The 11,989-nt window shown below is 36.8% G+C and overlaps 1 protein-coding gene and 1 long non-coding RNA gene across 4 annotated transcripts; both read left to right on the top strand.

The window, feature by feature from the left end:
- Window positions 1-501: 501 nt before the first annotated feature.
- LOC133732897 (uncharacterized) lies at window positions 502-4,052 on the top strand. 3 transcript variants are annotated; one of them, XR_009857377.1, is made up of 10 exons: window positions 502-1,002; window positions 1,089-1,153; window positions 1,291-1,442; window positions 1,666-1,710; window positions 1,832-1,913; window positions 2,090-2,260; window positions 2,768-2,986; window positions 3,374-3,420; window positions 3,528-3,696; window positions 3,805-4,052. It is a non-coding gene; the product is annotated as an uncharacterized LOC133732897 (long non-coding RNA). The 3 variants fall into 3 exon arrangements; XR_009857376.1 differs by lacking the exon at window positions 1,832-1,913; XR_009857378.1 differs by lacking the exons at window positions 1,832-1,913; window positions 3,374-3,420.
- Window positions 4,053-9,940: 5,888 nt separating this feature from the next.
- Window positions 9,941-11,659, top strand: LOC133734546 (uncharacterized). Its single transcript, XM_062162175.1, has 3 exons — window positions 9,941-10,150; window positions 10,634-10,700; window positions 11,375-11,659. Exons 1-3 carry the CDS (start codon window positions 9,992-9,994, stop codon window positions 11,545-11,547), a joined length of 399 nt encoding a protein of 132 aa, XP_062018159.1. The 5' UTR covers window positions 9,941-9,991; the 3' UTR covers window positions 11,548-11,659.
- The last annotated feature ends 330 nt before the right edge of the window (window positions 11,660-11,989 follow it).

Below are 11,989 nucleotides of genomic sequence, written 5' to 3' on the forward strand. Positions count from 1 at the left end.
TACAAGTAGTTACATAAGACAAATCATTGGTTTGCTCTTGACACTGTATTTAAAAACAATAAGATTGTCGAGTGTATTTTCATTGTGCTTGAGAGCGTCTTCAGATTCAAGTGTTAATCTATTTCTTGTGGTGAATATGTTGGAAGTCTAACTCTAGTATTCTTCAGTATTGCAGAGGAGACACTATAAGAATAAGTTAATCACACGACATATCAGTTTTTTCTGTCGTCTGAGTTAGTCAGACGACAGATTTTTTAAATCGGTCGTCTCATCTCTACTCATCCAACACATGATCATTTCGTAAATTTGAGAAATTTCAGACGACAGTAACAAGGATATTTGTCGTCTGAATAACCGAAAAAAAAAAAAAAAAAAATTTATTCCCCCCCCCCCCCCCCCCCCTCTTTTTTTTTTGTCTGATTTTTTCCCCCTCTCAAAACACCCAAAACCTTTTTTGGTGGAAAGTTAAACTTCCCCCTTTTTTACTTCACTCACTCTCTCTCTCTCTCTCTCTCTCGCCCTTCCCCGAAACGGCGAAACCCTATCCCTCTCCTCCTCTCTCTCCCCCTCCCCGGTCCCAATCTTTATGGCTCATCTCGGAGGGGCGCAGCCTGGTGTTGACTCGTTGGAGGAAGGCGAAGAAGATGGTGACTACGGTGAGCCCACTCCGGTGGCTGGAGATCGTGACGGAGGAGAGAGAGTCCTCCAGATCCACTTTCTCTCTCCTCCACGAATTTGAGTTCTTGTTTCCTTTCTATTCAGCACCCAACCTCCTCCTCCATCTCCGAACGGCACCGAACCATCCTGTTCTTCCTTCTCCGCCTCCGACCAGAACCCGACCCTTCTCCGCCTCTGACCAGCACCCGGCTAAGAAAGAAGAGGAGAGAGAGGTCGGGTGCGAGGGGTTAGGGATCAAAGATGGTGGATGTTCCAGAGTTCAAGGCCCCCGTTTCGGAGACGAATCGGAGCAACTCCGAAAGAAGTGTGCTTCGGGTTTCCGAGGTAATTTGAATCTTTTCAGTTTATATTGATATTGAAATGATTGGTTTCAGGCGCTCTAATCTCCTCAATCGATTCCCTTTCTTTAGCTACAAACCAAAGTGATTGGTATTGGTTTCAGGCGATTATGCGAACTCTATAGAGAGTTAAATTGGTGAGTTTCTCTTCTTTTGTTTGGTTAATTTGATTTTGTTCTGGAATTTGGATTTATATGCACGAAGGAGTGTGATTTGGGTTCAATTGGATAACGATTGCTGCAAGTGAGTTTGATTTTCTCTTCTTCTTTTTTAGGGTAAATTGGCTAGCTGTGTTTGCAAATTTGTGTGGAGTTATTACAGCTGTGTTTGTGAGATTTCTTCATAGAGTTGAAAAGTAAGAATGTGAAGAGGTTATTGTCTAGCTCTAACCTGACCAGAAGAGTACCATTTGGAATTTGCAACCTGGTAAGTATTTTGTTACTAAACTAAGACACATCAGTTCAAATGACTTGTTAGTGATGCCCATAACTTATCTTTGATTTGGTAATAGTGTTTATGATGCTTCATCTTCTGCTATGTTTCTATTTCATTTGATTATTTAATTTGGATTTATACTTTCACCTATTAAATGTTTTATCATTGACTCAATGCTCATTCATATGCTGACTCACGTTTTCATTTTATTCAGTGACAGTTCAATGCACATCCTTTGTCCAATTGTTCCATTTGAAAGGTAATTTATTTGTCATGTCCTGCCCTTTTGCGTTCTAGTCCTAATATTTTTTTTTTGGGGGTTTTTGGCATAAAAGGTGTCCCTCTAAATCTGCCACTGTGTGTGTGTATATATCTGACAGATTAGCATGGTCTTATGTATAGATCAATCGGAACAATTTGGCCAATTTTCTCTTCACCTATTTCTCATTTATGTCTCTGTGGGTATGTGCAGTCAGCAATCACATTTTCAGTTTATAGCAATTTTCGCAAGTATCGTGCATTATTTGAGGTTTTGATTTTAGAAGTCTTCTGATTTTATGAGCTGTAGGGTTGTGACTGTGTTACAGTAAAGTTGACAATGTCGTTTTCAGTGCTTATGTTCTATGCTAATATGACAGGCTGTTATTAAGCTAGAAACTCTTTTGAGTGAGAACATGAGAGAGTTGTCTCATATGTGGGCACCTCCAATATATAGAAGATTGCTTAGCTCTGATAAGAGTGATATGTCAGAAAGGTGTCTACTGAAGATTAGATCCACAATCATACCTTCTCCAATAGATCTCTCCAAGGTACTCGCTTCTCTATTCTCTCTTTTTTATTGATCTTTGTCTTCTGGTCCAGGTGGTTAACCTCTGTCATGAAAACGCACTGACATGATTTGGACTAATTAAAAATATGATTGCTAGCTAGGGGTAAAGTCATGTTTAAAGGTTTACAAACACATAAAGGAAAAGAGATAAGGGTCTTGACTTATATTGTGAAAGAGGGCCAGAAAATATTCTATGGATTGTAAGCTCATATTATCTTATATTTGAGCCTTCTCTTGATGGTTGTTTCTAGAATGGATGACAAGGTTAAGATTAAGAGTGGCTGCATGAAATTGCATTATACATGGATTATGCTGTTGTATGCAACATGTATTATACATATATATATATACGGGAAGGTTCTGAAGAGGACGTCCGCAACTTTTTCTGGGTTGCGGACGTCCTCTTCAGAACCTTCCCGTATATATATATATATATATATATATGCACATATAAATTTCCTTTTTGTTTCTTATCTTCCAAAACCAGGTACTTGTCAGAGATTTAAAGACAAAGTTGCTCACTGGGATGCATGATATGCTATCAGTGGTATGAAGATTCAAACTATTCAAGCATGGGGATGGTATATCCGCTTACTAGGGTCTCATGCCTTGAAGAACAGACATTTAATTAATGATATGCTGAAAATTCCCAAGAAAACATTTTCAGATAACGACTCACAAGTTCAGATTGCTTCCCAGTTCCCAGGTATTTATAAAGAGTTCACGATGCGTTGTTTTAAATAAGGAAATATTTCAATTTATATGATATAACTTTTGTCATCCTCATTTGAAGCATACAAAGTTTTCAGAATCATTTATAAATTACAACAATTCTAAATCATTTTCTTTAATATGAATTCTGCTAATTAATCTTGGTTTACAAGGGTCCAAGTCAAAACTTAAAATCCACTTGTTAACTATTGAGTATTGAGTGCGTTTGTATACACGTGAGTTGATTGGGCACCCAAGTTATCAATATGTCTCTATTTTAAATTAGGCAATATATCACTCATTTTCTCTTACTTCACCTGTAGAACTCAATCCATTTGCAAATATGGAATAAGCATTTTTTTTTTTAATTCCATTTCTTCAGGCCTGGAGGATACTAGATATTTGTGTGTACATGTTTGAACTCTACAGGTTAGGCTATTAGTCTCAGACTTTCAGTTATGTTAGTTTGCTTGTTTTGATTTCTCATAAGCTTGTGTCTTGACTTAAACTACAAGATTGTTTTGTCAATTTCTCAGCTATAGGTCATACACACCGAAGGAAAGTGTGTTTAGACTCAGGGGACACTATTCAGAATGGTGTATGCTGCCCCCTTTTGTTGTAGTGGTTATGTGCATTGTGGGATCAGTGATTATAGTAATCCATGTGCCTCAGGAGCATACTTATGGACTATTGCGACCCAACCAGGTTTATGACTTTGTATCCCCTTTGCTTTCTGTCTTCAATACTAGTTTGTCATAAAACTTCAATGGTCTTGTTATTAACACTTGTTTTGTTTTCTTTTTCTACCAACAGCCTTTGTAATGTACGTTGTTGCTACACTTTCTCTAGCGAACTTGCTGAAGAAAATGCACTAGTGTGTGATGCAGAAATGAAAAGTGAATTTGCTGCAGAACTAGATATGGATATGTACTTTTGGTTAGAATTGCTGGATTTGATCATATCTGGATATGGATATGTACTTTTGGAAATGTTTTGGATTGGCAATGTAAGAACAGATGGCATTGATATATGACAATGTTATATTTTGGATTTGTTCAGGATATGAATGTTCATATTTGCAACAATTGTGTAAAGTTAATTCAGACAACATATATAGGTTAAATAACTGTAGTTTCCAAAGGTATCACACAACTGAAGGGTTCACAAAACCATTGTCTGAGATCCACTCATACAACACATCTAAAAACAGCAAATAATACATGTTGTCTGAACTTCATTTCAGACAACAGAAATAACAAATTGATGTCGTGTGATCTCTATTCCGATAACATGTATAATAAAGTTACTGTCGTCTGATATTCAAATCAGACAACAGATATAACAATAATATGTTGACTAAGATTCATTTCAGACAACAGAAATAACAAAATGATGTCGTGTGATCTCCATTCTGATAACATGTATAATAAAGTTACTGTCGTATGAAATTGAAATCAGACGACAGATATAACAATAATATGTTGAATATGAATCATTTCACACAACAGAAATAAGAAATTGATGTTGTGTGGTCTCCATAAGACACAACTAAAACAACAATGACTGTTGTTGGAGATTCATTTCAGACAACAGTGTCACTATAAATGTGTCGTGTGAAATTCATTTCAGACATCATGTAGTTGTGTTGCTGTTGTCTGATATTCATCACACACAACACATTTTTACTAAAACTGTTGAGGTAATATAGCTTTTCTCAACAGTTAATAAAGGAACTGTCGTGTGAGTTTGTAACAGACAACAGTTAAACCTAATTATTTTAATTTGGAAATATTCAGACGACACATACTTAGCTATATATGTTGTGTGAATTTTGAACAGACAACTGTTTTTAACTGTCGTCTGAATGAGGTCAATCAGACGACAGGCTACTAGACAACAGCAGCTTTTTCATTCAGACGACAGTTAATGAACTGTCGTCTGATTAATTTTGTGGTATAGTGAGAAGCATGAAACAAGTACTGGTGTAGTGGTGTCAGGAAATGAAATGGAATTTTGTATGCAGACCATAGTCCTCAACGGTGGAATGTCATGTCGAGGATTTGTTGGAGTTGCAACAAGAGTTCCTGGCCAGCGAGAAGGTTTGTTCTAGCTACCGTGTCTAACTTATTTCATTGTATGTGCTCGTGCTTTTGGAAAATTTGCTTTCAAGTGTTTCTAGCTATTGTGTTTAACTTCTTTCATTGGCATTTCAACAATGACAAAATATTTTTGGTACTTTGTGTATTTTATTTGTGTGACAGTCTAAGCACATATACATCGAGGATTACCCTTTTTCATGTTATATAATACACTTTGTCTACACTACCATTAGTACCATATGCTCTGATTTGGTATCTAATACATCAAATTACTTGGAGGGTGTTTCCTTTTATAATTGTAGCTGCTACCTCTAAAATATTATAGAGAAGAAAGAAGAAAACTGAAAAGGAAAAAGATCATCTTGGCTGATTCATTACGCTTCTCTATTCAGCCAGATAAGTATATTAAGCTGTGTTTCTTTTGGTTGCAGAGAATACTTGGGCAGCCTATCCCATTGACTACATTCCCAACGCAAACATACAATGCACATTCCCAACCTGGCAGAGGCCATGTACAATTTCATCAGTGGTTTAATCCTAGATAATTAGATAGTTTAGTTAACTGACTTAACTCATTAACTAAGCTAGTTATTGAGGGACTTTAGGTTGCTGGAACTGAAGACCGTTTGACAACATTCTCAGGTTGCTTTGATGCAAAATGCTACATCCGACCAAGTAGGACTGGTTGAGAAGAAGCAGCTTCCTTTGATGCAGCATTTTTGATGTTGCATCCTGGCATGGCCACTGAATGGAAAACTAAGATCATGCATGCCTTTCCAGATAAAGTTGCAATTGTGTAGAAACTTACCACTAAAGTTTTTTTGGGATTGTAATTTTCTACTGCTACTTAGCTTGTGTTTGATTATTTTCATTTAGAGTTGCTTCATATTAGGCAAGCATACACGAGTTTCCTTTTTGCAATATTAAAAGATAAAAGCTTATAGATCATAAACGAATTACACTGACAATTGAGGCCTTATGTTCCATTGATTGAATTTGACAACAATAATAGCATATATCTGTTAAATTTGGGCTAGACTTGCCAGTCTTAGCAAAGCACATGTAAAACTTAAAAACATATAGTTACACCAGTGAGAACATTGTAAAACATAGCAAAGAAATTATCAAACAAGTAACTGTCTCTTGAAAACAAATCCTGTTTGCCTCGAAAAATTCTCAGGCCTTGTAGAGGACCGAGTGGAACACAAATTACAGTTGCTCCTTCATCTGCAAAGTCAGCCATTTTATGTGGTAAGCTATCCGGACCTCCTTTGCCAAGCTAAGCATGTGTGCAAAGGATTTGATAATGGTATCCTCCGGGTCCAAACTTGTATAGCAATGCAATCCAACCATTACAAGGATCTTTTAATTTTTTTAATGCAATCCAAGTATCCAACCCTAGTATACGTAAGCCTATACTAGATAAATGGTAGTGAAATTCCATTGATTAGTAACACGAAGAAATAGATAAGGGTTACCTGCAAACAGCTAAGTTTACAGTCAAAGTAGCCAATCCACCTGAACAAATTTTTCAGCAACACACACCCCGTCCTCTGGACTTCCATAAACTGGATTTTGACTTAAATTCCTTTTTTTTTTTTTTTTTTTTTTTTTTCCTATCTTCCTTGCTCAACCCTATCACCTGCTGAAAAGTTCATTGTTAGACACTGCGCAAGTTGTCACCATCCTTATCTGGCTACCCCACTGGTCATTAATTGATAATTAATCCAACCTTGTAAACACTCCACATATATGCATCCCCTCCCTGTGCTTATATTGCACATAATTTCTTCAGACTAAATGACGAACCACAACATTAATTTTCACATTTTGTTAACATGTTTTGCATTTGCTCAACAATCAATTTTCAAATGCAAAGCACCAAGAAAAACTATATATTACTTTTGGGCTTTTTAACTAGTGTCCTAGCATGGGGATTCCCCAATCTTCAAATCTCGGTCTCCTTATCGTCAAATAAATGATTATTTTTCTACATTACTAGTACAAACCCAGCAACATATTGCAAGAAGGAAAGAAGAAACAAAGCCTCGACACAGACAAAGAAACAAGACCAAACTAACAGGCCAATTTCTTTTTTGAAGGAGTGGTCAGTGACTATCCGCACAGGAAATTTAAGAACACAAATATTAAATGAGCGATGATAGAGAACCCAACTGCAATTGATTTGATAGAATGCTTACACTGTCCTACAGGTAGATCGATCAACGGACCAATATAGTGTTCCAGTTCAACTGTGGCAGGCGGGCTTAGACAATTCTCGAGGCAACCTATCTATTCCTCGGTTGGCAAAAGATCTCCCGAGAAGGATTTTTTCTGCTTAAAGAACTCACCCGGCACTGTGCTCGCTTGTCCTTTGCTCTTCTTCGTTGAAGTATCTTGAGTCACAAGAAAGGATGCACAGGATATATCAACATCGTCACCACAAGATTCACCCTCTTCTTGGACAGTTAAGGGTCTACCAGCTTGCATCCTCTGATAACATTTTCTCTAGCATTGCCGGCACCAGTCTACAACCATCAACCAATAAAAAATAAGAATAACTAATAATAAATCCAGTACCCAGCAATGCAAATGAAAATATAGGATATAGACTAGTCTATGGGTTTTAAAGATTGAAAACAATACATATACATAAACAATAGATATCTTCCTATCTAAGAACATCAGATACATATATATAAACAATACATATACTAAGAACATCATAATCCTGAGGCGTCTGTCACTTGTGCTAAATAAAAAAACCATAGAGAATGTTTCCTAAATGCCTAGAAATAAAGGAAGGAAAAAACAGAGATAGAAGGCAGGGTAAGAGGAATAATAACAAAGTAATCTAAGAGCCATTAAGATCGAACGAAAGCTGGATTTTTTTTTTTCCTTCTCTTTTTATCTTTAAAATACTACTTTCTTCTTTTTTCACATGAAGATGCAAACCTATGGCCTCTACCCTCTCCCCACCCCATCTGTTCTAAATGAGCAAAGGCTAATGAGCCAAGAAAATAGTTGCATGATAGTAGCACAACTGTAAGTGGCTTCTAGGTGTCTAAAACAACCTTCAAATCAAAGTCAAAAATATTTGCTAATTTAAAGTGACAGAATGATTCACAGAAGTGGAATCGAAAGAAGCATTAAGCACTGAACATGTTTGTTGCCTAACTAGATTCAACCAGATATTACCATGCAACTATCTGAAACAAGATATTTGCAAAATCTCTATCATTCCCCCACAACATCACCTTTCATCATGAGTTCCAATTTGGTAATATCTGGTTGAATTATATGGTTAGGCAACATCACCAAGAAGATATTACCAATGCAACTATCTGAAACAAGAAGATATTGCCAATGCAACATCACCTTTCATCACGAGTTCCAAAGGACATTACTTAAATGTAAGGCCAAAGGACATTTTTCAACTTTAAACTACCCAAAAAAAAAAAAGAGAGTAAAGAAATAAGAAAGTCAACGAGAAGAGCTCTTGGCTTGTTCGAAAATGGTGACAGAAGAAGCAGGTTCTCTGTAGAAGTTTGTAAAGAACACTGAACAACAAGGGAATATAGACGGGCAAAACGATGTCAATATAACCAAAATGAACCCAGCAATTAAACGCACTCTGACCACGTGTTTTGCAACTGCATAAATAATAAAGAACGAACTCGATCAGTAAACAATAAGTTTAAACATCAATATTTGAAATATGACAAACCAAATGCACCTACCAAAGATGTACTACATGGATTCTCCGAACCCACTTTTACGACAATTGAAATAAGCAAATGGGGGATTAATTAAGCCAAAAGAATCTTCAAGTCATGTGATATTATAATCGAATTAACAAAATATGACATCGGAAGATCCTTAACAGCTCTGACAGTCACACTAGTCATTTTCGACTACCATTGTTCCGATATGCCTTTGGCCCTTACATTTAAGTAGCAACAAAGTTGCCCATTTGAATTATGCATTCGCAGCATACGGTGGGTAAAACAAGAAACGAATTTTCAGAGAGCTTAGAATAATGCAAAGATTAGCTTCGATCGTAAAGCCCACCTTGCACCGGGGTTCCTAATTCGTCAACCAAATCCGGGTCTCTTCTAAGCTGAACGTAAGTCCGTCACCGATTTCCGTAGCAACCTGCCATGATAAAACAACAGAATTAAACCTCAGATTTTCAAATAATTTCCCCGAAAACAAACATTCAGCTCAGCACAAAAACTCAAACTCAAACATGGAGCTCAAACCTTACTTAGAGGTACCTCTCTCCTTCCCCTTAAGCAGAGAAAAACAAAATTACACTAAGCATCGAGGACGCGGGTGATCGAACAAATCTCCCAGTCCCACCATGCTAATGCACGAAGGACAATGAAGAAACAAGGGGGGAAAAAAATTCAAATTGGGAAACCGATGCAGGAATGAATTTTTCAGAGAAAAAGGAGAGAAGAGACGGAGACGTTTTTTTTTTTTTTTGGTCTGAAGAGACGGAGACGTTAGTCTTGGGAATCTAATTTTGGGTATTTAATAGTCAGATGATGATGTGGAAAATTATTAACCGTCGGATTCTGCATCAACGGATGAAAACGAAAATCAAGAATAACCAAGGAGGAAGGCTAGCCAAGGAGAGGATCCTGATCCTACCGGTTCATCATCTTATTACTGTCCGTAGGTCTACGTCTTTATAGATATATGAAATATTTGAGAAAAATAAAATGGTCAATTCAATCAAATAAAACAAAAATAAAAGGTTAAAAAAAAATCAAAAACAATTTTCTCGACGTTACTTCCCACGTAATTATGGGAGTGTTTGGAATCTAGTCTATATATGAACATAAAAGGAGCGACGCAGGAGTTCGTTTGGCTTCGCCTCCGATCCAGAGATCGGAATGGAGAGCTACTTGGACAACGACTGGAACGTCAAGCAGGACTCAAGCAACTGTTGGAAAGCCGTCGGCCGCGTCGTCAAGAAAGTTGCCAGGAGGGTCCGACGACACGGCGATCTTGCCAAGCCCGCCGAGGATGGGAAGAAGAAGCATCAAATCCGGGTCCGTCCAACCTTCAATTTATTATTATGCATTTTTTTTCATCTTATTTTCTTTCTTCTATTGCGATCAAACGGAGCGTTTTACATCAAGAGCTGTTTGTTTGCATCCTCTGAACCCAGTAACAGTTTTTTTTTTAGAACGTTTCGTTTTGTTTTATTACGGTACGAAGTAAAATTGAGGATTGTGATTTAGATGAGCATTTGAATTTAAGCCAAACTTGTCAAAATTTTCAATCTCCCAACTAGGGGTTGGGGTATATGTCGGATAGGTTCCGTTCCGAGTCCGTATTGATCGGTTGGCCCAATATTGAAACCGAATATCGAATAGTTTTATTGATTTAGGCCCCAATTAATTCATTTTTTCAAGCCCTAATTTGGATCATTTATGATATATCAAATCACAATCCTACATAATTTGTTGTGGAATTTTTTCTTCTCTGTTGATTTGCATTTCTTATTATTTGTTCTTGGGTTGAAATCGCAGAGGAAGATCCATCTGGCAGTACTGTCTAGTCAAAGACCTGCAAGAGCTGCAATGCAGCTTATAAAGGGTGAGAACCTTAACCTACTTGATCTTTAAGCTGGTTTACTAATATAATTATATTTAATATACAAATTTCAGTTTAGGTATCTCATGTTTTCTATCTTAAATGGCAAAAGAAAACATGATTTTTAAATTAATTGAAGCTACAGTTTTCATTTTAGATATTTTATGAGGAAAGAAGAGATGATTTTTAGATGAAGCTACTATTGAACACCTTTGAAAAAAACTCGAGGTTTAATTGCTCATGATCATGAAGAGGCAAAAACAGAGATGTTAGAGGAGAGAGATGGAAAAAAAAAATCATCACCTTTGAAAAAAAGGGTTTTAGTTGACATCGTTATTTTTGGTAGAAAATATGAAAGTTAATCGGACATCGTTATTTTTTGTAGAAAATATGAAAGCTAATCAATAAAAATAATGTGAGGTATCAAAATAGTACTTTATAAAGTTGAAATATCAGAGTGTAAAATCGCATATAGTCAGAGTAACGTTTATAACTTAAACCCACCGCTTATATACATGTGCTCTTATTTAGCGTCTTTTGCAACTTCACAAACTAAGGTGAACTTAATATTAGTCCTTTTAATTCAGTTTGATGATTGAAGCATTAAAATAAAGTAGGAAAATAACAAATATTTTAACCCTTATATAATTATATTTGTTATATTTTATTTGATCCAGATCTAGCTCAGGGCAGGACACCCGAAACTGTGCGTAGGAGGGGCCCTGGATTGAGATCAAGATCCTCCTCAGGTCACTACAGTTGGCCGCCGTCTTGTGAGAGAGCTCAAAATCGTTATGGTGTTGAGGGGGTTGCAGGAATCGATGGCAGTGCACTATCTTATGAATCGTGATGCGTTTGATGGATTACGACTTACGAGAGAGAAGTAAATCTCATCAGTCACATGTATTAATATAACTGCTGAAATTCAAACAACTACTTATTGGAATTTTCATTGTCAGTCACTTATTGTGTGTCTCAATCCCTTAAAATTGTTCCTTTACCAATCACCTAATTTATTCTGGAACACCAGTCTTGCTGATCTGCAACCTCTTGAAGTGCTGCCTTCCATTAGTTGTCCAGTCAGAAAGAACGAGAAGATTGGGAGATTTTCAGATATATTCATCTTCTCCATTGTTGGAGTATATATATACATAAGATAATCAAGTCCTATATATTACAAAAGAATAATCCTAATAGTGGACTAGCCACTAATTTGTTGGAATGGATTAGCCTAACTTGTTTGGCCACCCTCCAACTTGTCCGCCACCATTGTCGGCCTCCAGCACTACTCA

The sequence above is a fragment of the Rosa rugosa genome, chromosome 2 (genome assembly GCF_958449725.1).
Source record: "Rosa rugosa chromosome 2, drRosRugo1.1, whole genome shotgun sequence".
Taxonomy (NCBI): Eukaryota; Viridiplantae; Streptophyta; class Magnoliopsida; order Rosales; family Rosaceae; genus Rosa; species Rosa rugosa.